General features: G+C 58.5%; 1 protein-coding gene across 5 annotated transcripts in view; it reads right to left on the reverse strand.

The window, feature by feature from the left end:
• Positions 1–23,408, reverse strand: part of EMID1 (EMI domain containing 1) — a 39,668-nt gene extending 16,260 nt beyond the window's left edge. For 2 of the 5 annotated variants that reach the window (XM_006069895.4, XM_044929990.2), the window contains exons 1-13: positions 23,218–23,408; positions 17,149–17,262; positions 16,587–16,690; positions 9,148–9,231; positions 8,076–8,137; positions 6,385–6,505; positions 6,095–6,145; positions 5,926–6,015; positions 5,002–5,148; positions 3,806–3,895; positions 3,621–3,673; positions 3,061–3,123; positions 2,916–2,960 (exon numbers count right to left, since the gene is read on the reverse strand). In XM_006069895.4, coding sequence (XP_006069957.1) covers positions 2,916–2,960; positions 3,061–3,123; positions 3,621–3,673; positions 3,806–3,895; positions 5,002–5,148; positions 5,926–6,015; positions 6,095–6,145; positions 6,385–6,505; positions 8,076–8,137; positions 9,148–9,231; positions 16,587–16,690; positions 17,149–17,262; positions 23,218–23,318 — 1,125 coding nt within the window. In that variant the 5' untranslated portion in view covers positions 23,319–23,408. Of the gene's footprint in view, positions 1–2,915; positions 2,961–3,060; positions 3,124–3,620; positions 3,674–3,805; positions 3,896–5,001; positions 5,149–5,925; positions 6,016–6,094; positions 6,146–6,384; positions 6,506–8,075; positions 8,138–9,147; positions 9,232–16,586; positions 16,691–17,148; positions 17,263–17,521; positions 17,650–23,217 lie in introns of those variants that run through there. The other 3 variants (XM_006069896.4, XM_006069897.4, XM_044929991.2) reach the window with 3 other exon arrangements.
• Positions 23,409–24,734: the final 1,326 nt, after the last annotated feature.

Below are 24,734 nucleotides of genomic sequence, written 5' to 3' on the forward strand. Positions count from 1 at the left end.
AGTGAAAAGTGAAAGGGAAGTCGCTCAGTCGTGTCCGACTTTTAGCGACCCCATGGACTGCAGCCCACCAGGCTCCTCCGTCCATGGGATTTTCCAGGCAAGAGTACTGGAGTGGGGTGCCACTGCCTTCTCCACCCCTAGATGTTTACTGCAGCTTTATTCACTATTGCCAAAACTTGGAAGCAACCAAGATGTCCTTCAGTAGGTGAATGGATAAATGAACTGTCGCACATACAATGTAATATTATTCAGATCAAAAAAATTAAAAAGAGATATCAATCCATGAAAAGACAAGCTAGAACCTGTAATGTGTATTACTAAGTGAAAGAGGCCAATCTGAAAAGGTTACATACTGCATGATTCCAGCTATATAGCATTTTAGAAAAGGCAAAAACATACGAGACGGTTAAAAGATTAGTGGCTTCCAGGTGTTACAGGGGAGGGAGGGATAAATAGGCAAAGCATAGAGGATTTTAAGGGCAGTGAAATATTCTACATGACACTACTATGGTGTGTACACATCACGATACATCTAACGATATCTGTAGACTGTACAACACCAAGAATGAACCCTAATGTAAACTATGGGCTTTGGGTGATAATGACGTGACAATCTGGGTTAATCAACTGCATCAGCTGATGTGAGACGTTGGTGGTGGAGAGGCTCTCCACGTGTGGGGACAGGGAGAATATGGGAACGCTCTGTACTTTCTACTCTATTTCGCTGTGAACTCAAAAAATGCTGTAAAAAAGAATTGTATTCACTAAACAAAATAACCAACAAAAGCAAGACCCAGAAACCTTACAGACCCAGGAATTTCAGCCAACCCAAAGCAGAGTAAACACACAAAAAATCACACCCAACCACACCACGATCGATCTGATGAAAACCGAGGGTAAAGAGAAAAATCTTAAATGCCAAAGGAAAAAAAAAAAAAAGACATATTATGCACTGGGGAAAAACAGTAAGAACAACAGCCAGTTTCTCATGAGAAATTATAATTGTCTACGTAAACCAGAAGACCACGGAACAATATCTTTACAGTACTAAAGGGGGAGGAAACTGCCAACCTATCATTTTATAGCCAGTGAAAATAACTTTCAAAAATTAAGGTTCAATAGAGACAGTTTTAGATAAACAAAAGCAGTGAGGATTTGTTGGCAGCAGACACACATTACGAGAAAGGCTAAAGGATGTTCTTTAGGCTGAAGAGAGACGATACTGTATGAAAATCCGAAGCTAAAGGAAGATATGGAGGGTATCAGAGATGACAAACACGTCATTAGATGTAAAAGACTTTTTTTATCAAACTTCTTTAAAAGTCAACTGGTTGTTTAAAGCAATAACGACAGTGAATTGAGGGTTTAAAACAAATACAGAAGTAAAATTCGTGAGGGCAACAGCACAAGGACAGAAGGGGTGAATTATACGTTTGTAATGTTCTTCCTTTTACACGAAGAGGTATAACAATTCAAGTAAATGGTGCTAAGTCAAGGGCACATCTTGTTATCCTTAGAGCAGCCACAGAAGAATAACACAAAGAGATATAACAAAAAATATCATTAGTGGAGATAACACAGAATTGTAAACAATTCTCAATCCAAAAGAAGACAGGAGAAGAAGAGGAAAACAATGAAGTCAAGAGGAGATTGGAGTGCACAGAACTCCAACAGCAAGATGGTTGACTTAAACCAAACCGTATCAGTAGTGATGAGATGTGTGCTCAGCCGCTGAGTCGTGTCCGACTCTTTGTGACCCCGTGGACTGTAGCCCACCAGGCTCCTCTGTCCATGGGGATTCTCCAGGCAGGAGTACTGGAGTGGGCTGCCATGCCCTCCTCCAGGGGATCTTCCCTATCCAGGGATTGAACCCAGGTCTCCCGCATATCAGTAGGGATACATATCATTAAATGTAATGAACTTAATAGTCGACTCTTTCAAAAAGGAGGACCCAAGTATGTCTTTTTTACAAGATGTACTTTAAATAGGACACAAATAGGTTGAAAGTAAAAGGATTGGAAAACATATACCATGCAAACACCAGGCATAAAAAAAGCTTGAGTGGCTATTTTAATACCAAACAAACTAGAATTCAAGACAAGAAGTATTATCAGAGAGAAAGATATTCATTTCATAAAGATAAAAGGACCAAGAAGACATTAAAATCTTGACTGTGTATGCATCTAATAACAAAGCTTCAGAATGCATGAAGCAAGCACTTCTCTGGTGGTCCAGTGGCTGAGACTCCATGCCCCCAATGCAGAGGGCCTGGGTTCGATCCCAGGCAGGGGACTAGATCCCACGTGCCGCAACTAAGTCCAGGCACCACCAAATAAATAAATTAAAAAAAAAAAAAAAAACAGGAAGCATAAATTGACCAGATTAAAGAGAGTGAAGTTGCTCAGTCGTGTCCGACTCTTTGCGACCCCGTGGACTGTAGCCTGCCAGGCTCCTCCGTCCATGGGATTCTCCAGGCAAGAATACTGGAGTGGGTTGCCATTTCCTTCTCCAGGGGATCTTTCCAACCCAGGGATCAAACTCGGGTCTCCTGCACTCCTGGCAGAGGCTTTACCACCTGAGACACTAGGGAAGATAAACTGAAGGGAGAAATAGACAAATCCATGACCAGAGGTGGAGAGATAGAAAAAGAGAGAAATAGAGAGTCAGAGAGAAGGAAACACAAAGGGAAGACAGAGAAAGAGGTCCAGAGACACAGAGCCAGAGCGAGGGAGATGGAGGTAGCCTGGTCCTAAGGGGCTGATGGGACCCTGAGATGGGGGCAAGAATGGAGCTGGAGCTCACCCTGGACCAGCCCGGGAGGGTCAGGGGCTCGGCCCCCAGGGGATGGAGCCATGGCAGGGGTCTGGGCCTGTGGGCACCTGGAGGCGTGCTGCTGGGTGACCAGCATCACTTACCCGCTGCCCCATGGAGCCTTGGGGGCCGGGCTCCCCTCGCAGTCCCTGCAGGAGGGAAGAGAGGAATGGAGTGAGCTGTCAGAGGGTCTGATCCGGGGCTCCCAGGACCCCCAGAATCCTCCACCCAGGCTGCCTCAATACTCACTCTCTCGCCCTTCTCTCCAGGGTGGCCAGAGATTCCTTTGGGTCCAATGGGGCCTGGGGGTCCCTGAGCAACAAGACAGGGCCTCAGCCTTGTGCCAGGGCAGGGCAGAGTGGGCAGGAACTTGGGGTACAGAGGGGCAGGGGAGGGTGCCCAGCTTGGCCTGGGCCTCTGGGCCCTTCACCACACAGCCAATGGTCTGCCCAGAGTGGGAAGTTGACACAGCTCAGTGTTCAGAGCTACGGTGGAGACAGGCAGTCCCCACTTTGATCTGGAAGCTGCCATGTGCTGGCCACAGCCCTAGGGCAAGAATCTCCACCTCCTTTCTCGTCCTTGGGCGATAACAACACTTGTTCCTTGCCATGTGGACTGAATAAGATTCATGGAAAGTAGTTTGCACATTAAGTGCTCCATAGACGCTCGAATGAATGAATGAAGGATAGACGAATGGATGGTGGATGGATGGATGGTTGAGTGGGTGGATGGATAGGTGAGTGAATGGGTGGGTTGGGTCATGGGTCATGGGACAGACAGATGAGTGGAGAATTTGGAGAAATGCTCACCATATGTCCAGGACTCCCAGGAATCCCCATGGGACCAGGAAGTCCAGGAGGACCTGGAATCAGACAGCACATCCTCAGGTTCGAAACAGTACAGCACCAGGAAGTTCCACCCTCAGCTCCCTCCGCACGGCCAGCCCTGCCAGCCCTCAACCCTGCCCCTTACCCCAGGCTTGGACTCAACTTACCCATGGGGCCTGGGGGGCCTGGGGGCCCAGCCGGTCCCTGGGGCCAGTGGCTGCTGGTCTCAGTGAAGGTGTTGGACAGAATCGGGTCTCCTGGGGGAGAAAGGATGATGAGAAAGCAGGACGGAGCTGCATGGGGCAGTACGAGGCAGACAGTTTCAACCTGTCTCTTCTGCCAAGCCAGCTTTGACTGCTCTGTCCCCTGTATGACAGCCCGTAGTTGTGGCTGGGGCCACTGGGCACCTGTGCCAAGGCAGGTGGTGGGGGAAGTGGGTTACACCAGACTAGGCTGCAGGGAGACCTGGGTTCTAACTCAGCCACAGTCTAGCTGGTGACATCCAGCAAGACTCTACCTCGCTGAACCTAGACTGTCACAGGTCTGATGGGAACAATAATGAAAGCTACCATTAAAAAAAAATATTACTTGGCTGCACTGGGTCTTTGTTGCCATGTGAGAGCTCTTAGCTCTGGCAGGTGGGGTCTAGCTGACCAGGGATTGAAGCTGGGCCTGCGCACTCTGGGCGTGCAGAGTCTCAGCCACCTGGGCCTCTAGGAAAGTCGAGGAAGCTACCATCTTTGACGCCGGCTTTGTACCCAGCTTCCGTGCATGGGTGTCATAGAACCCTGGGACACCAGCACCATCGCTGTCCTCACGGTACAGATGAGGAAACCGGGGCTCAGAGGGGGCGAACGAATGAACGGTCTTGCAGCAAAGGTATGATGCAGATGGGGTTGAACCTGGCACTCTAAACGCCGACCCCAGCAGCAGGCATGCCGGTCAGGCTTTGAAGGAGAAGGAGGCACGGCAGGGCCCAGCTGGGCGGAGGGGGCCGGGCCTCTCTGAGCACTGGGGCAGGGCCGTGGCCTTGGGAGTTCAGGGCTCACGTCCTGCTGCCAGGCCTTGAGCTTCCCGGAGCTCTGTGGGATGGATCCTGGCCAGCTCCGAGGCTTGGTGGGAGGGCCTGATGCCGGTGGTTCCCAGCACAGGCTGTGGAGGCTGCAGGGATCTGAAGCCAGCCTCTCGGGCCCTGGCTGTGTGATCTCCCCGCTCTGGCCCTTGGTCTTCCTTCTCAGTGACAATGGTGCCCATTGGAGGAGTGGCCCAAGGGCAAGCCTGGTATATAGAAGGTGCCTAGCAGATGGTCATGCCAGCCTCACCCCACTGCCAGCTGGACCTGCTGTGACCCCGAGCAACTCACCATGCTGAGAGATCCGGGCATAGGGTGGTCCAACAGGGGCTGGAGGCCCAGGGGGGCCAGGAGGGCCTGGGGGCCCTGGAGGTCCCCTCTCTCCGGGGATGCCCACAGCTCCGGCCTGGCCGGGGCTCCCTGGGGGGCCCTGCAGACCTGCAATGGAACCAGGGTTTGGTGTGTGTGCTCGAGGCAGGGAGGCTCGGGATGGCTGCAAGAGGGCGGGAGGGGGCCTCCAGGGGCAGTGGGCACAGAAGGTGCCAGGGGCCACAAGCAGGGCAGCTCCTGTCTCTGACTCCCCAGCTGCCATGAGGACAGTGGACACTTGGTTCACAGTAGGTGCTGAGCAGATACTGATTTCCAGAATGTCCTCTCTCTTCCAGGCTTTTGCAGGAGCTGCTCCCTCTCTCGGCCCTCCCTTTCGGCTGCCTGGAGTGCATTTCAGGTCATCCTGGGCCTCACCTAAGGTGTCGCTCCCACTGGGAAGCCCTTCCCATCTCCCACCCCACCCATGAGGGTCTGGGCTTCCTTCCCTGGGGCTCCCATACCAGCCATGGCCCCCACAAGAACCCTGGTCACGTGGAGGGGGGCCCTGCTGGTCCTCCTCTGCCCAGGCTCACCCTCCCTGGCCTCCCTTGCCTGGGAGCCCCAGGAGGGCAGGGTCTGGTCCGACCCACCCCCACGAGACCGGCTTCAAGCTTGGAATAGGAGAGCAGGGAGATGGGCCCAGAGAATGCAAAAGTAGGTTGCAGGGGGCCCAGGCGTGAGGCGGGGGGGCACTGCTGGAGAGGGTGTAAGTCCTCTTACATACGGAGATGGGTGGGCAGAAGGGGCCCAGGCCACCTCCGCTACATCAGGTTCGGGAAGTGGGCCCCAGTCCAGACCCTCCTGCGAGGGGGCGCTGGTGGAAGGGGCAGTGCTGTGTGCACTCACCTGGTGGGCCTCTCATCCCCATCGGGCCCCGGCTGCCAGGGTCTCCCTTGGGGCCAGCGGGTCCAGGAAGCCCCCGGGCACCCACTCGATCTGGGGGGAGAAAGCGCATCAGCCGGACAGCTCCGGCCTTGCTCGGCCCCGCCCCGGCCCCGCCCACACCAGCACCTACCATCTCGAGGGAGCAGAGGGGGCCTCTGGTTTTCTCTGGTTCCCGGCAGCCCTGGGGTGGGGGAGCGGTTAGGCGGGGGTCAGTGTTACCCAGAGTTTCTGCCCCAGCTCCACCAGCTGCCGGGCCTCCCTGGACGCCAGTGCTCAGGGGCCCCTGGGGACCCACTGGCGAGCTGGGAAGACTGAGGCCCGAGTGGAGGTCAGGCTGGGAGCCAGCGGCAGCGCGGGCTGGAATCTCGCTCCCCCTAGCTCATTCCCACACGGGAGCGTGTACCCCACTGACTCACTCACCTCGGAGGCTTCCATCCCCGGGGCTGCCCTGGACAGCTGGGGAACCCCAGAGCGGGGCAGGGTCCTCAGGGGCACCTGGAGTCGGGGGCACTGCCCGCTCGGTGACAGTCAGCACCGCCACCTGTGGAGGAAGAGGACAATGGGGTGGGTACCAGTGTCTCACCCGGGACAGGCCAGCTCGCCCTGTGGAGGCGGGGCTGGGAGGCCAGGCGGCCAGCAGAACCCTGCCTGGAGTGGAGACCAGGCTCACAGGGGCCCAGAACTTCATCAGAACTGCCTGTGGTTTTCCAGCTGCACAGTTCATCACATTCATTGTATGAAAGTCATCACACACTACCACAGCCACCCACGTTGGATTCTGAGACTGTCCCCGGGTTTGCTAGGCCGTGCGGTTTTTTCCTGTGCTTACCTGCATGTGAGTATGTATATTTATATACATTTACATGCATATATAACATGACACTTCTCTTGGTCTCTTAAAACACCACAGGTTGGAAGGATTTTTACTAAATTTGAAGGGAAATTTGGGAGGGTCCGACATGAAACAGAAATGCCAAGGTGTGTACAAAACCACTTTGGGGGACTTCCCTGGGGGCCCAGTGGTTAAGACTCTGTGCTTCCCCTGCAGGGGGTGTGGGTTCCACCCCTGGTTGGGGAGCTAAGATCCTACATGTTTCTTGGTGTGACCAGAAAGTAAAAAACAGAAACAAACAAAAACCCACTTTTGGACTCAGTGCGGGGGGAGAGCCTGAAAGGTCAACTGTGTCCCCTGAGCCACTAACTGGGGGTTAAGAAAGGCCAGGATGCCTGCTGACCAGGAGGTGCGGGGCCGTGTGCGCCTACCCGAGGGAGGCTAACCTGGAACTGAGCTGAGCTGCCCCTTAGGCCAGCGTTCCCTGGGAGCGAGCTTGGGGAGCAGCGTGAGGTTCCTGGGGTGCTCATACCTCAGAACAGGGGTTCTAACCCATGTTGTTTGGAAACTTGGGCTTTCCACCTGGTATTAATGCATCAGGGGCATCTCTCCATGTTAGAAAGTGTAGGCGCTGTCCGTGGCTGCCTAACACTCCACTGAGCCATGTCTGCTCAGGCTGCAGCCACCTCTTTTGTCGTTTGGTTTGCAAATCTCCCTCTGAATAGTTAACACTTGGGTGAACATCTTCGAATCTAATCTCAAGAAAAATTCCAGGAGGAGGCGATGGATATGCAGACGAAGATTAAAAGTCTCTACATGTCTTTAGAAAATCTGGAAGAAAAGATGCTTCGATGTTGGCAGTCGCTCTCTTTGGGGGGCCCAGGCGACCGAGGCCGATGGTTCTCTGGCAGGTTTATCGTGGTTCTGAGTTTTTCATGTTTCTAAATTTAGGATGTCTTACTTTTTAATTGTTAAAACCTTTTATCTTGAGATAATTTGAGACATGCAGTACATGTTTTTGCTTTTTGGAATGGGAAGATAGCATTGTGGTGAGGGTGAGGGGTAAAGGATGAAGGTGTTGGGGCAATTACATTGGCAAAAAAGAGAGAGGGACATTTACAAGCTCTGGGGGGCGTCTAGGAGTCTCTGGGAGGGGCTGGGGCTGGGAGAGCTTCACGGGCCTCCTGAAGAGAGAGCAACCAGGCTGTCTGAACAGGCTTCCCAGGGTGGGCACTGGGGGCAGGGTGGTGCCTGCCTGGCAGGCAAGGTGCTCACCCACCTTGGCCTCCAGCACCTTCAGCCGCTCCGTCAGCTCCGACACTTTGCTGCAGTTGAGACAACCTGGGGAGAGGAAGCAGGCTGGGTTGGGGCTCCCAGGTTCCTGGGGGCAGGATGGAGGGAGGGGACAGATAACTGATGACCCCAATCCATAAGACAGCTCAGGGCAGGGACGGGGCTACGGAGTCATAGCCTGTCCGGGGTGGACCATGCCCTGCGGGTGTCCTTTGGCTCCCAAGCCTCCAAGGGGACTGTTTCTCCCAGGGCAGGACCAGGGACTGGACTCCTCATCCAAAATGGGGTGGAGTGGGGAGGGAAATGCCTGCTGCTCCCCATCCGGGTGAGGCTGGCCGTGGCGTGCTGGCTTTGGGGACCCCACATAGTCCAGACTGGGCTGGACTCCCATGCCACCCTCTGAGCCTTCCCCCAGAACCACCATCCAGCTGCCCGGCCTCCTCAGCAATACCCCGACGTTATTCATAGCAGCGTTGGCAGCAGCCGAGCACGCTGCACGCGCGTCTCTCTGGTCTTCACCACAATCCCGCGTGTGAGGGCAAGTGTCGCCCTGTGCACAGCTGGGGACACTGAGCTCAGAGCAAAGGGACCTGGGGTCTCCCCAAGCACAAAGCCTGGGGTCGAAGCCCAGCGCTGCCCCGCCCTGGCCGTGGGGTCCTGGGCAGGGCACATCCCCTCTCTGACCCCTCAGCGACGGTGATGCTGTCCCAGGGGGAGGTTTATACAAGGCGACCATGGAACGCTCCTGGCATGGTGCCTCGCACCCTGCAGTCGCTCAAATGTTCTTTCAATGAAAAAAAGGAAACTGGGGGCTTGGACCCCTGTCTGCAAGACTCTGGGGGTCCTGGGTCTCAGGTGCCTGGGCCCACGGCAGACTCCCCTCAGGGAGCCCTTCCTCACCCCACCCCCAGTTTTCTTTCCAGCCTGTGGTGGATGGGGGCAGGGTGCTGTCTCTGACCCTCCACTGCTGGGCCCAGCTGGCTTTTAGGACAGTCACCACCAGCCCCTCCAGCCTCCCCTGGCCCAGGGGGACCCCAAGCAGCTGCCCCAGGACCCACCTGAGAAGCCTGTGGGCCGAAGTGCCATCCGCCGCGTGGCGCTGCCCGACCACCCAGGCTCCACGAAGCCAGGGGAGCCTGTAACTAAGGACAGCGAGGGTGAGGGCCTGCTGGCCATGACGTTTTGTTCTCTTCCCCCCAACTACTGTTGCCACAGCGGGGATCCCTATTCCCCTTGGTGCAGAGCAAGATAGAGGCCCAGAGAGGTGGGACCAGAGTCACACAGCGTGAGGTGGGCCGAGCTGCGACAAGGCTGTCAACCTGATGGGGCTGGGGAGGGGCTGGTGATGGGTGAGGGGAAGGCCGGGCGCTTCTCCAACAAGCCGAGCAAGCTGCCTGGGCTCAGAGCTTGAGCCAAGAGACTCGAGGTCGGCTCCCAGCCCTGCCACTCTCGGGCCTGTGTGGCTGGTCCTCCCTGGACCTGCCGATGTTCCCATCTGTAAAATGGGGTCATGAAGCCCTCTGTACACCTCCCGGACTGGCACAAGGCCTGAGGCCGGCCATGTGTGCAAAGGGCCCACTGAGCACACACAGGGGCCTGGCATGCAGTAGGCCGTAAATAAACACAGCAACGTCACCATCCGCCCCGTCCCTGCCCCACTTGGTAAGAAGACACCAAAGTGGATCCAGCTCTGGTTTTAAATGAAAACCAGAGGGCAGCTGGCTGCCTGGGAGGGTACGGCGGGGCCCATTCCAGGAGCCCACCCCTGTGAGGAGCAGCCCATTCGGGCTGATCTGGCTTTGGGGGCCTGGTTTTCTCCACAGCTGGAGGGTTGGGCTGGCCAAGCCAGGGGAGAGGGCGCAGCTGGAGGGGCTTTGGAGCCAGCAGTGGCAACTGCCCCCTCTCCCCGCTACCCCCGGGCCTGCCTTTTAAGGCCACGCAGTGTCGCCTGGGGGGAGCGAGACCCAAATAAGGCACGGGCCTGGCAGCTCAGAGCCAGGCTGCGGGTTGGTGCAGCGAGCGAGAGGCGCCGGGAATTCAAACCAGACGGGTCCCCCTGGCCATCCCCCAGCGGGGAGGCTGCCAGGCCCTCTCTGGGTCCCACCACGGGGCCCTCGTTCGGGCTGGGCCCAAATCCCCCACCTTAACCCTAACCCTCGCAGGGGGTAAATCTCACCTGGGATGGAGGGCAGTGGGTTGGCAGCCCACAGCTGGGGCAGGGCTTGGGGGCTTGTGGGGAATTAAGGGGGGTACGCCACTGTGAGCCACGCCCAGGGCTAAGAGCTTCACATAGCCCAGCTGGATCCTAGGGAATAATAGCAGCTAATGCTTGTTCAGCACTTAAGCTGGGCCCGGCACATCCTGAGCGCCTCTCATAGACAGTCTTAACTCGTTGTCCTCACGAAGCCCTGTGAGTGGACACCAGTATCCCCTCCGCTTTACACGTGGGAAAACTGAGGCACAGGGCAGCTTGGTGTTACCACTCCTCTGCCCCCCAGGCTCCGATAAATGGATGAGCGAATATGAATCTCTCCCTCTGCGGGGCAGCAAGGCAGAGGTGGAAGTGACTGATCGCCCGGCTGAGGGCTGAAGCCTGGACTGGAAGCCGGGTTAGTCTGACTCCGGGACCCAGCCTCCTTTCTCCTGGGCCACCCGGCACCATGAGTCCAGGTGGGCAGAGGCGGGAGGCCCAGTGCCCATCAAGGAGGCTGGCTCCTGAGAAGAACGGCCTTGGTTAGGCCCTCCTCATCCTCTTTGCTCCCAGGTGAAGCTGTAAAAGGCCACTGGCTGAGTCTTTGCAGGATGTCAACCAAAGAACCGGCCGTCCCCACGACCCCAAGGAAGTGTGGGTTTTCTCTGGGATGAAGTTTGGCAGAGCATCTGCCCTGCCTGCCCTCCCCACCACCCTGCTATCGTCTTCCCTTTTTTCCACGGCACTTTCCACCTCAAAAATGTCATCTGCTTGCCAGCTCCCAGTCTGATCTCCTGCTCCCCCACCCCCAGGCTAGAATGGGAGCCCCAACAGGCAAGGACCTCATCCGTCTTGCGTGTGGCCGGGGAAAGTACCCAGCACGCAGTAGGGCCTCAGAAGCTTCACCAAACCTCTTACGGAGGAATGCATGAGTCACTGGCTGAAAATGAACGTAGAGCAAGCAAACAAAAGGCAAAATACTGTGGATGCAGACACAACTGTCTTGAAAATGAACATAAGTGTTCTAACATCATGCTAGGGTGTCCCTGAGTTATTAATCTAGAAACGTGTGGCTGGAAATTCTTTTTCAATCTACTTGCTTTGGGCCATTTCACCAGGAGTCAGAGAGAACTAGAAAAACTAATGAAAACATGGCCTGACCATCAGTGGAGACGTAATTGGCTCAAAGAAACTGTGAGCTAAAATTTTAAAAAAAGAAAGAAAGTTTAAATAAACAACAAAAACTGTCAAAAACACCAGAAGATACTGGCTCTGGTTTCAAGATTCACAAAAGATGATCCCCTAAACTCCCCCAAATTCTAATAAATGGACAGAAATACTTTAAGAGTTGAGCCAGGTTGTAAATGGTGCTATTGTTCAGCTGCTACGTCGTGTCCGACTCTTTGCAACCCCATGGACTGTAGCCCGCCAGGCTCTTCTGTCCATGGAATTCTCCAGGGAAAAATACTGGAGAAGGAATACATTTCTTTCTCCAAGGGATCTTCCTGATGCAGGGATTGAACCTGAGTCTCCTGCATCAGCAGGCAAGTTCTTTACCACTGAGCCACCAGGGAAGCCCAAATGGCCCTATACCACACAAAATTCCAGTAGGGAAAAAGCCTCAGGCTGGAAAGGTCTCCTGTAGGACAGAAATGTCACATCCCTCCCACTGGTGTTGAGTCAGGACCCCTGAAGCAGGCCCCAGTGGGTTGAGAACCCCCTCAGCCCAGCCTGGTGGTCCATCCTGAAGGGCCCCTCCCCAGCCCCAACTTTGCCCTCCAAAGAGCTCCAGGCTAGTGTCAGGACCACACGCTCTGGCTCCACTCGGGGACCCTGACTGGACCACTTCCCTGAGACCACATCTGCCACCTGGGAGATGCTGGCCAGCCCTGCACGCGCGCGCACACACACACACACACAGCCTCCGCATTCCCACACCTGCTGCTCCCATGTCTCCTCCTCCAGAAAGTCTTCCTGAACAGACTAGAGAACCTACTAAAGCCCACTCTGCCGAAGCTCTCGTCACTCCACCCTGACCTCCACAGGGCCCGCGCCATTTGCAGTTTCCAGCCTTGTGGCCCCCCAGCAGCCGCCCCTCCACTGCCCAGTGTCTTGTGCTCGGTCTCAATGGTTCCTCATGAGAACACTGCGGCCCAGGGAGCAGAGGCTGCCTGTCCACACAGCAGGAGGGAGAAGGGGGCAGGGCACCGAGTTTAAATCCCCCCTCAGCAGGGATGGTATGAGAAGTTGGGGGTGTCCCCGAGCTCCACCTCTGACTTTCTGTCCGAGGGGCTTCTTCCTCCAGAACCCTCCCCCCAGGTCTGCTGGGTCCAGTGACCACAGACCTCCCCTGCCCAGCCCAGCTCCCCTCCTGGGAATTTACTCTGCAAATGTAAATATTTGCTACTATTGGCCTGAGCCAGGGTCCAGGGTCAGGGCTGGGGCTGGGAGCTCCAAGAACCCTCTGGGAGGCCCTGGTCTGTGTCAGTCCTGGGCCCCGCTGGGGGAACACGAGGTCCCCACTCACTTCCCATGCACCCACTTAACGCCAGACTTATGCTGGGAACTGGAGACAGGATTAGTGATGGAAGGGTGGGGACTAACGGAGCCAGGCAGGAGCGCCAAGGAGGTCACAGGCAGAGAGGACAGCCACTGCCCAGGCTCTGGGGTGGAGGAAGGCCACAGTGGGCCCCGGGGTGAAAAGGAGGGAGGGCGAGGCTGGGGCGCCTGGCTGAGGCGGCTGGGAGGGCGGAGGGGGAGCCTCCTGACGGGGGGTGTTTGTGCCCGCGGGAGTTGGAGGGGGGGCCTTCGAGCCCCCCAGATGGGAGTGGAATGGACGGGCAGGAGTGGAGTGGATGGCAGATCCGGGAAAATTCCAACAGCGTTTAACATGCAGGATTCCGAATCTGCGGAGTAAGACATAGGCTCCACTCTGCACTCCGCAGCTGGTCAGAGCGTGAAAGCTGTGGTCGGCAAGGGCCCAGCCCTGGGCAGGCAGAGGCCAAGCGGCCCAGAAGGTGCTTTCCTACCACGTGGCCTTGAGCGAACTTCCCTTGCTGTTCCCCCACCGTGGAAGACAAGGGCTGCGGGGGTCCACGGACAGGGAAGGGGCAGGTGTCGGGGACAGGAGCAGACAGCGAGGGGGCCAGTGGAGGCTCTGCGGGAGCCCACAGGGCGGGGCAGGTGAGGAGCCTGGGTTCTCTGTCTGTCTGTCTGGGAGGGGCTGAGGCTGGTGCCTCACTCCTGGGTGTCTGAACGCACCAGGTGAAGCCCCCAGCCAGCATCCCTGCAGAGGGGAGACCCAGCTCCGGTGGGACTGAAGGGCTTTGAATCCTGCTCTGACCACTCTCCCAGCCTCAGTTTCCACATCTGGACCTCCGGGACCCCGACAAGAGGACACGATGCAGGTGAGGGCCAGCCCTGGTGCCCGGCATAGGGGACAGTGGCAGCTTTCCTCCATCGTCATGGTGACTGCAGGAGGGTCTGAGGCAGGGGCACACTGCAGACCTCAGGTCTGAGCCCTTGGGAGAATCCCGGCCACGATGCTTACTTGCTGTGTAATACACACAAGTGATACCCACACCATCTCTGAGCCTCAGTTTCTCCATCTGTAAAAAGAGGCCTGTTCTAGCCCCTTCGTCCTCATTGTCAAGAACATCAAAGAGACCATCCTCAATCAAGATGGGAAACCCAGGGCTAAAAGCCAGGAAGTCTACCGGCCTCACGAGTATCAGAGACTAGAGGCCTGTTTGCCGAGCAGCTGACTGAGAAGGGGGGTGTCTCAGAGCTGGGAGGCAGCGCAGACCCCCCAGCACAGGGGGCCAAAGGGGAAAAGACATTTATTAAGTAGGCATGGTGGAGATGTGAGTCTCTGGCCCTCTCAATAAGATACGAGACGGGCACCTCTCGACCCTGGGTGACTTCCAAATAGAGATGGGGTCCAGAGGGGTGAAGTGACTTGCCCAAGGTCACACAGCAGAGCACAGCCAATCCAAGGCTGGATGCTGGAGTGATAGGTGTTTCCGTCCCCTCTGACGCACTCTGGGCCCGCTGCCCCTGGTGAGGCAGCTCTTTGGCCTCAGGTCACGTCACAGCGCTGGACAGACCACAGAGGCAGTTGTCAGCAGGGGAAACGGCCGGGGGCCCGGCCTGAAGCTGGCTGTCACAGGAAGGTCAGGGCCTGCTGCGGGTCAGCAGTGTGCTCATGCTTCCCCACCCCGCCCCCCCATCCCCAGAGCAGTTTTCTAGAACACGCAGGCCTGTGCCTCCCTTTACTAGGTCTGGTCTTGTGGGTGGGGAGAGGCCCTTCCCGTCCCATTGGGTATCCCACGCTGCCCCCCTCGTGGGCTGCCGCACCACCTTCATGTTCTTCCGACATCCCCGAGAGGCAGACTGCGTGATTTTGTCCATTTCATAGGTGAGGACACTGAGGCCCAGCGTAGGAGAGTGCCCGGTAAGAGCACTCCTGCACTTACAGGGCGGCTCGGTGCCCTTCAGAGAAGGCGCGCCACCCCCACCCCCCACCCCCAAGTGGGCCCAAGTGCCGCCTAGAGTGCAGCCTCCCCCTCCCAAGGCCGGCCTGACGCCCTTGCACAACCACTTGCACAACACAAGGGCGTCCCCAGCCCGAGGCCACACAGCTGGAGTGTGGCTGAGCGGGCCTGGCCCAGGAGGCCCTCATCCCCAGGCTGGAACTCCAAGGTCCCGCAGAGGGAGGTGTCAGGGCTGACCCCGCCCCAGGCCTCGTCTCCCTCCCTGCTCACCCTCCACAGAGCCGCAGAGCCCCAGCCCTCAGCCGGGTCCTGGACGCAAGGCCTACAGCAGCTGGACTCGAGGACATGGGCGCTTGAGCATGGGCGCTCCACACCTGTCCTTCAGCCCTGCCTGCTCCGCAATGGCCCGACAGACCTGGGAGGGTCTGCCCTTGGAAGGGGAGCCGAAGACAGGGTAACCTGTGTCTGGGCAGGCCCTGCCTGAGCACAGGCGCTCTGCACCCGGGCGGGCGGGGGGCGGGGGGGGGGGCCCACACCCTGGGGGTTCGCCCTCTCCTCACCACCAGCGTCTCTGCAGCCTCCTTGGCGGCAGCCCCTCCTGGCTGGATGCCCTCCTGGCCCCGGGCCCTTCTGCCTTCCCCCGTCACCCCCAGCAGGTTGGGGAGGGCTCAGTTCCTGACTCCCCTCCCTCCCACACCTGTCTGGGTAACCACCTCTCCATACCAGTCCTGGGTTGCCCCTCCCTCTGGCTGCCTGACTCACCACCGCTGTGTTGGGGGCTCTCCCACCCCACATGGAAACTGCCAGGCCCCTCCTGCCCTGCTCTGTGGGGAGTCTGCCCCCACTCCATGTGACTTTACCTCTCTGGGTCTCCATCGCCCCGTCTGTGAGCTGGGGCTGCCACGGGCCCCAGGGAGGTGAAGGGGGTAAGTCTCTCAGAAGCACCTATGACCGTAGCATCATGGTCCCTTGATTCTGGAACCAGGATGTGTCTTTTGACTGATACACATGTGAACGTGCTGCTGGGGGTCCCAGCGCCTCCTTCCATTAAGGGGCCTTCAGGCCTGGTTCTCAGGCTGGCTCTGGGCCCGTCCATCCTCCTTATGGCCATTCTCGAGAGCACAACTCTGGGGGCCCCCAAATCTTCCACTCCCTGGGTTCAGCCAGACCATGAGGGTGGACCGCTCAGCATACGCAGGCCCTCTGGAGGAGATGGTGCTCCCCAGCTCCCAGTTCTGGGGAGGTGCAGGCTGCCTCCTCTGCACCCATGCTGGGTGTTCCACCCAGCCCCCTGAGCTGCATGCAGGGAAGGGAGTGTGGTAAGGGGGTGCCTCTGCCTGGGGCACGTTCCTCCCCAGGTTGCCCCGCTGGGTCCTCCCATCACTGAGGGCCTGGGAGAAGCCAGGCAGAATCCCACCACTGAGGACCTGCGTGCCCATCACATATCCCGAGCCTTGGTTTCTGAACCTGCAGGATGGGGTGTAGCCATCCCCATCTTGCTGACCCTCCCCTGCGTCGTCACCACCTCCCGTGGAAATGTCCCCAAGTTTGGAGGAAAAGCTTGGGATGTGCAACTTCAGATTATGAGCCACACATCACTCAGGAAATTCCTCCACGGGTCCTGACAGGGTCCCGTCAACACCCGAGGGACAGCAGACACCCACCATGGCTGTGCGACTGGCCGGCAGCTCTATGCAGCAGCCCTCGATACACGTGCTGCTCTGACCCTCAGCGCCTACCGTTTGAACGAAAGTTTACGGCTCCTCCCTCGCACCTGAGGGGAGGCACCTAGCCTGGCCCCGGGCAGTCCTACCTTCCTCGCAGCTCGGCCCCGAGTGCCCGGGGCAGCACCTCCACTCGCGGGCCGTCACCATCTTGTACATCACCTTGTATGTGGGTCTCACCACTGTCCTGTAGCTGAAAGAGCACCCGGGTCGCCTGGCTCAGACAGGGCCTCCCGCTCCCTCTCCCGCCCTCCGTGAGGACAAGCCCAGGGTCCTGGGATCCTCTGCCACTTCCAGGCCTCTCTGGAGTGTCCCTCCTCTTGAATTCTGGGCCTCAGCCCTTCCAGTCCGTCCCCAGCCCCTGGCCAGCGGTGGGGAATCAAGAAAATAACTGGACAGGAAGCCCCTGTGAGCTGGGCTGGCCTGTCCTCCAGCTGTGAACGCTCACTGAGTGAAGGTGTGTGGGTGAATGGGGGAATCCTCCCCCTGGAAGCTCTCCAGGGTGGTCCAAGAGCCAAAGGGGGGGGTGCTGGGAAATGGGCAGCGGGCCCTCTGTCCACCCACCCTTGGGGTCCCCGGCTTCCCCTCAGGCCCAGCCCTTTGACCACGGCAGGAACGCCAGCAGCTCCTGCTCCACACGGTCTCGCTCACCTGTTCCCAGGGCAGCTCATCGGCCAGGGGCAATTCTGCAGCACCCTCTGCAGGTAGGTGCCATTCTGCACGTGGCACGAGACGGTGCGGGTCACCACATAGGAGCACCAGTTCCTGAAACAGACAGGAAGTCCAGGGCTCGCCCGCAGCATTCTCTCTCTCTCTCTCTCTCTGAGCCTTGAGGCTCCAGGCAGGGCGAGCCCTGAGCCCTCAGAGCCCTTGGGCCCTGGTGGGAGTCTCCCTGCGGTTGAGGAGTGACTTCCAGAGCCCTGGGTGGGGGCAGGGGTGGGTCAGACAATGGAAACCTGGCCCTGGTGTCTCCACCCCCAGCCCTTGGCATTTCCTGCGCCCGCTCCTGCCACACGCCCCTCACCTCCAAGCCTTTGCTGGCTGCGCCCCTGGAGCACCCTCCCCCGGTTCTCTTCTGGCACCTCCACCCACTGTGCTGTCACCTCTCCCCGAGACCTCGCCCGCCTCTGCCCCCATCTGAGCAGAGCGGTGCTTCTCCGCTCTGTATCCCTGTCACGCTGAATTCAGCTGGTGAGTCACGTCCGCCCACTCCCTCCCTGAGGCATGTGGGAGACAGGCCCTGCCTCACTTATCCCCTCTGTGTGACAGCCGGGAGCAAGGTCACCATCCCAAGTGTGGAGGACTGGCTCCTTCAAATGCCACTGAATAATTATCCTGAGCTGCACATATTGAGCCCCGACTGTATACCAAAGCTATTTACATCAACTTTCCTAGTGGTTTAGTGGCTAAGACTCTAAGCTCCCAATGCAGGGGGCCCAGGTCCCATCCCTGATCAGGGAACAAGATCCCTCACACTGCAACTAAGACCTCAGTCAGTCAGTTCAGTTGCTCAGTCGTGTCTGATTCTTTGTGACCCCATGAACCGCAGCACGCCAGGCCTCCCTGTCTATCACCAACTCCTGGAGTTCACCCAAACCCATGTCCATTGAGCCAGTGATGCCATCCAGCCATCTCATCCTCTGTCGTCCCCTTCTCCTGCCCTCAATCTTTCCTAGCAGCAACTAAGACCTAGCAGAGTCAAATAAATAAATACGCAAAAAAATAAATATATTTACATCATCTTCCCACAGCCTGAACATCCCCCTGCCTCATTTAATAGAGGGGTAAACTGAAGCAAGATTGAGGGCAGGAGGAGAAGGGGGCCACAGAGGATGAGATGGCTGGATGGCATCACCAACTCAATCGACATGAATTTGAGCAAACTCCAGGAGATAGTGAAGGACAGAGGAGCCTGGCGTGCTGAAGTCCATGGGATTGCAGAGTCGGACATGGCTGAGCGAATGAACAATAACAAACTGAGGCTCAGTGAGGGGAGATAATTGTTGATGTTACTGAGCTGGTGTGTGGAGGGTCTGGATTTGAACCCAGGAATATGGATGCTCAGCCCTCCCCCCGCCTCCCTCCCAGGGCCCTGGGCTCCGGTCTCCTCCCCATCTCCTGGGCTACGGTCTGTGGCTCTGTGAAGGCCTCCGCCTGGGAACCTGCTGACCCCGGGCTCCAGGCCACAAAGGAAAGTCTGGAGGGGTGAGGGCTCGAGCTGAGAGGGTCACCTGAAGCGGTCATTCCTTTCCCAGCCCCAGGCCCGTGACCCTGAGCAGGGCTGAGGGCCGGCGAGCACCTGGAATGTCCCGCCACCGCCCCAGAAACCTAGCCCTGCGCCTGCCACCCCCACCCGGCCCACCTGGAAGAGGAAGTCTCTGGAGGGAACCAGTGGACAAACTCCCCATGGGACTCTAGGGACATCCCTTCACTGTTCTGAGTCCCTTGGAAATCGATCCCAGAGGAGGAAACAGTCCGCTAAAGGCACAGAGGTGGGCGACCCAGAGAAGGGGGCCTCTGAGGCGCCCACCCCAATTCAGACGTCACCGGAGCTCTGCAGAGCCTGCGGCTGGTGACCCCTAGGCAGAGGTGCCGATTTTTTTCTTCCTCCTTAGTTGAAATCTCCCGTGTGAATTGCTGTCTCGTTCCCTGGTTTACTGCTCATCAGTCCAATTCCCCTGCGTAGGGAACACCAAGCTGGTGACCAGCCAGCAGAGATTTTAGACAGGAGAGGACAGTCAGACCAGGTGGCATTCAAGGTCAGCCCCTCGTGCCCTTTATCTTGTATGGGGGGAGGTCACCAAAAACTTTCCCACCCCTCTCTGGCCTTGAAGACCCAGTTCTGCTGTGGCCAGGATAAAACCTGAGCTCCTCAGCAGGGTCCCAGCCTGGCCCCTCCGCCCACTTTCCAGGGGTGTTACCAGCCTGAAGTCCACATTCCCCCACACTGCCCATTACCCTGACTGCTGGGACCCGCACACTTGAGCTGGCACTCTTTCTCCTTCCTGCCCTCCCTCCATGAGTGCTCTCTCCCCACCCCCGACCCTTGCAGACGAGATTCCCTCTGCCTGCAAAGCCCTCTCCCTGCTTCGGCAAACTCCTATCACCTTTTGAGCCTCCTGAGGCTCTGGGCACAGCTGGGCATCTGCAGGGTGTCCCTACCCCATCCCAGCCACTCACAGCAGCTTTGAGCTTTTTCTCCCCCACGAAGGTGCTAGGAGAGGGTGCTGGCAGGGACCGAGCCAGGATGGGGCTCAGCTTTAAAGGCGCCCAGGGAGGTTTGCTGAATGACAGAATGACTGAGGACAGACAGTGGCCCTGGGTAGGGGAGCATGGACCAGGGGGTTTCCCAGAGGTGGGCGTGGCCCCTGGAAGCCCTGCCTCCAGCCTGCTGCCCTTGGGCGCTTCTCCCCCCCCCCCCACCAACCCCCACCCGCCTTCCAGCATGCTTGGTGAGAACCCGCCTGAGACCCTGGGTTACCTCCTGTGGGACCGGGCGATGGCAGGGGCTGGGAGGAAACAGCACCCCTCTGCTGGGCCTGCTACTCCTGCCCACTCAGCACCTCCGCAGCCCCACAGGCTGCCGGGAGGAGAGAAAACAGGCCAGACCAGCTCGGCCTGGCACCAGCTGCCCCCACAAGGGCCCCCCCCCCCCCACCTGCCCTCCACCCCCTGCCACGAGGGGCCCAGGGGACTTTGTCTCCACAGGGCCCAGGGCTGTGATCCGGAACAGTGATAGGGGCTAATTGCAGGAGGCAGCCAAGCGGGCTGGGGGCCAAGGGCCGTTATGAAAAGGAGAGGAAAGAAAGAAGACCCATGGGTGGGGGTGGGGTGGACGGAGCCCGAACCCCACACCGGAGTCCAAGCTCCAACCCTGGCCCTGCTGCTCCCTAACCTGGTGACCTCGGACGAGCCCTGGCTGGCTCTGGGCCTCGCTCTGTCCATCTGCACGTGGGGACAGCAGGACCTCCTCCAGCAGGGGGTGACTCACCCTAAGCCCCGAGCGCAGTGTTGACGTGCTTTTTGGTCCTTCTTGCTCCTGGACCATGACATGGGGCCCACGCCAGGAGGCTGGGGTCCAGGGGCTTCCCTGAGGGACACCAGTACTGCACCTTCCGTACAGGGTCGACCCCCACCCCAAGCCTTGACTTTGAGATTGTGACTGTCAGGCTCTGCATTTTACAGAGGGGAAACTGAGGCCCCGAGAGAAGTCACCTACCCAGGTCACCCCATGGGTGCAGCATTGGGATCTGAGCTCCCCGGGGAGAGGATGGGGAAGAAAGTTCTCCACACTCCTTGACTCTGGGATTTGCCCAAAGGAAGCCAGTACTCTGCAAGGGAGGAGGATGGGCCAGGGCGCCGGTGATGGCGTCAACTCCAAAGCCACAGTGCTGAGACACAGACGGGTCATTACAGGCTGGAAGGATCCTTGGAGGGGCGGAAGACCCCCAAGCAGGGACTGGGGGGGGCGGACAGGGGCAAGATGAGCACAGGCAGCTCTGCGCAGCCCCAGGCACTCTGGTTCCGGGGGTCTCGAAGTGTCGCCACATTCTTGGGCCTGGGGGCGGCCCCTTGGATGCTGTCCCGGGCCTCCCCCTCCCCAGGCACAAAGCCTCTTTTCTGCCTCTGGTCCCTCGGCTGCCAAGGGGCGCCTGGGGCGCGGGGCTGGAGGGAGGGGTGATGCGCGCGACATCCCCATGCCGTCTCCAGCAAGGCCCAGCGAGGTTGGGCTGGGGCCACAAGGGGAGGTCCTGGCAGCCCAGAACCACAGATTCCTCTGGCGAGGGTCCCTCCCCCACTTAATGTTGGTGTTAGCAGGTTGGGACCCTCCTCAGAATGGGGCGGGCGTGAGCAGGGGATGAGGGGAGGGGAGAGAGGAAGAGGGAGGAAACTGAGAGGGGAACTGAGCCCTGGAGCCACGAGGTCACACGCTGAGTGGGTGACAGAGCGGGAAGGAGACCCTGCTGTGTCTGAGGCTGGAGCCCCTGATTGCTGGCCATGACCTGCAAACCCTTCCCGGCTCCCCAAGCTGACACCCGTGCTCCCTCTTCCAGAGAGCTGCCATGGTGAAGAGAACACTGGATCTGGGAACTGACTGACTTAGATTGAGGTGCTGTTTCTTCTCTCGGCCTCAGTCTTTCTATCTGTAGAATGGGAGCAACAGCATTGCCTACGGGGCTTTTGTGATGCTCAGGTCACTCTGAGCCTTCAATGACCGGGTGACAGCCCCACAGCCACAGTCCTGCTCCTGCGCAGGGAGCCCTGCGGGGAAAGGAGCCCAGGCTGGGAGGCAGTGGACTGGCCGAAGGGCAGTGCAGGCCTTATGCCCTCTCAACCGTCATCCTGAGCTTGACACTGGGTATTCCCAGTTCAGAGTCTTGGTCATTCTGGCACCTGGGACCCTGAGGGTTCACGTCCTTGCCCTCAGCAGGTCATATCCCCTCTCTGAGCCTCAGCTTTGTCTTCTATGAAATGAGGACCATACAAATGTGTGCCTTCCTGGCAGTCGGAAAGTTTTTGGAGGGGGACAGGTGCAGGTGGAATGCCAGCCCAGGCCAGCATGCACGGTGGTGGCTGCCACAGCGGCCAGCGTCAGTCCCCGCCTCGGACAACTGCACCGCTGGCCTCTGACATCACAGCCAGCCCTGCCCTCCAGCCCTGCCTGCGTCACCTGCTCTTGCTAGCCCAGTGGGGACACGCTGGCCCCTGACCACTGGGAAAGCGGAATTTCTGAAAAGAATTAAAGAATTGAGGCCATAGGGGGTGGGGGCCCGGCAGGCCTTTGAATGGGATGAAAAGGCCCGGAGAGGCCTGGCTACTCTGTATTGTTTGCCTCGGACAGCAGCAGTGGCTGGCCCTTGAGAGGGGACCCAGCGGGGGCAGGGGCTGCAGTCAGGACCAGGGCCTGGGCAGGTTCAAACAGTGTCACCAAGGCCAGAAAGACACAGATTTGAATCCCGGTTCTTCTGTCAATGCTCAGAGAGCCTAGAAGATTTTGTCAATTCTCCAGGGCCTCGATTTGCTCATCTGCTAAATGGGGACAAGTCTTCCCTAACTCATTCAATCCTTGAACACTGCATGTAAAGGGCCCCCTGGCTGGTACTAGAGGATGCTCTATAAACACCACCAGATAGAATGTTCCCTGCTCTTGAGTGACGGGCAGGAAGACAGAGCACTTCCACAGCACTCAGTCTAAAATGCCAGGTCCCTGGGGGCCGACACTGACCCTAGGTCTGTGAAACTCCACCCCAGTCTTCTTCCTTGGAGGGAAATAAATAGCTGGGATACTAAAAAAAGCCAGGAGCAGGGTAAAGGGGGGAGGGTCCCCCAAGTGTCAGCTAGAGGGTGATCTGGGCTTCTCCTACGTGCAGGGAGGGGGCCCTAAGGAGGGGACGAGGAATCTTGGGGTTTCCTCCGTCGTGTCCCTTCCCCCTCCCCTGGGGTCCGGAGTTGGAGTGGCGTGGGCTGGAGAACGCTGTCGGGGGCTGCTGGCTCCGGATACGTGAAGCAGGGGACCCCCGCACGGCCCGGAGCTCCTGCCAGCTAACGAGGCCCACGGTCCCTGCCCCCACCGGGGCTGGCAGTGAGGTGGGGAACCGGGTCCCTTTCCCAATCCTGGGCTTGCACGGAGGTTGGGGGCGGGGGTGCCCGGAGTCCTGATCCCCAACCCCGGGCTGGCAGGACACTGAGGTGGTGCAGGGTGTGGGGGTCAGCCCTTACCTGCGCGCAGAGAACGGAGCTCCCCCGACGCTCCAGGCGGCGCTCCCTCCTGGGAGCAGAAGCCCGAGGCAGAGCAGCGCCCAGGCCCGCGGGCCGCCCATACTGCGCCCGGAGCCCTCCGCGCGCGGCCCCTCGCAATCGCCCCCAGCCTGGCGTGCCCGCTCGCCCGCCCGCCCGCGCCGCCAGCCGCCCCGGACGCGCGGATCCCGGTTCCCAGCGCAGCGGTGGGAGGGCGGGCGGGAGGCGGGCGCGGGGCGGGGGCGCGCGTTCCCGGCCTCGCCCGGCCCCTCCGCGCGGCCCCCCGCCCCTTGTGCCGCCGCTGCCAACCCGGAAGGAGCCCCGGGGGGCCGGGCGACCCCGCCAGGAAGCCCGCCAGGTGCCCACCTGAGCCTGGTGCCCTGCGCCGCTTGTCCCTTTTGGGGGCGGGGTGCCAGTTCCGAGGTGCCCAACCACGTGTTGCAAACTGAGGCTGGGCCACGGTCTCTGACGCAGCCAGGACCCCAAACCACCAAGCCTGGGCTAATGATGCCAGGGGCCTCATCCCCTCTGGATATTTTTGAGGGATCCAGTCATCGAGGCAAGAGGGGCGGTCCACCTATGCAACAAAAGCTGCCCAAGCGGTGCGCTCCACTGTGTGTGGGGGCACCTCACCTGCGCTTCTCGTTCTCTCTCAGTTTAATCTTAAGACCACTGTGGGTGAGGTGGGCACAGTTTTCCCTATTTTAGAGAGAAAAAGAGGAAGGCCCAGGCACTTGTAGTCCCCCTTGGGAGAAGAAGACCTGGGCTGACCCTATAAGTCAGTGTCCACTTTTATTGCTCTTTTACAGATGGAGAAACTGAGGCCAAGAGGAGATGTTATCTACCCAAAGCACTCCATGAGTGGTCAGATCCAGGCCTCCCGACTTCAGAGGGAGTGTCAGCTTTTTAGCACAATCAAGGAAGAGTGCAGACAGCATTTGGCCTGGGCCTGGGTCTCCCCATCTGCGACACTGGAAGGACAGGCTTAGGGTGGAGTTACTTCATCTGGGGTGTATGGATGGGCTTCTGGGCAGAGGGCTGTGAATTCCTCCAAAGTGTATGCCAGGGTGGTATGTGTATATGACACATGTGTGTGCAAGCGTGGTGGGGTGTGTGAAATGTGTGATGTCTGTGTGCATGTGTGTGATGTATGTGTCTGTGACAGGAGTGTGTGTTTATGTGGAGGGGCCATAGCTTTCATCAGAGGGCACCTAGAACCTTCCCAAACTCCAGAATAGTCTCTGACCTCCCCGCTTCTGCCGGGACCGACAGGTTCAAACTCTGGTCAGGGAACTAGATCCCACACGCCTCAACTAAGAGTTCACATGCCACAAGTAAAGATCTTGCCTGCCTCAACAAAGATCTGGTGCAGCCAAATAAATACATATATATATATTTTAAAAGCCGAACACCCCAGAGAGAACTTTGAAGGGCACACAGCTCATTAGGAAGGGAAAGTACTGGGCAGTGGCTTCTGTCCTGGGAGGGACCTGGGAGGA

This window comes from Bubalus bubalis, chromosome 17 (genome assembly GCF_019923935.1).
Source record: "Bubalus bubalis isolate 160015118507 breed Murrah chromosome 17, NDDB_SH_1, whole genome shotgun sequence".
NCBI lineage: Eukaryota > Metazoa > Chordata > Mammalia > Artiodactyla > Bovidae > Bubalus > Bubalus bubalis.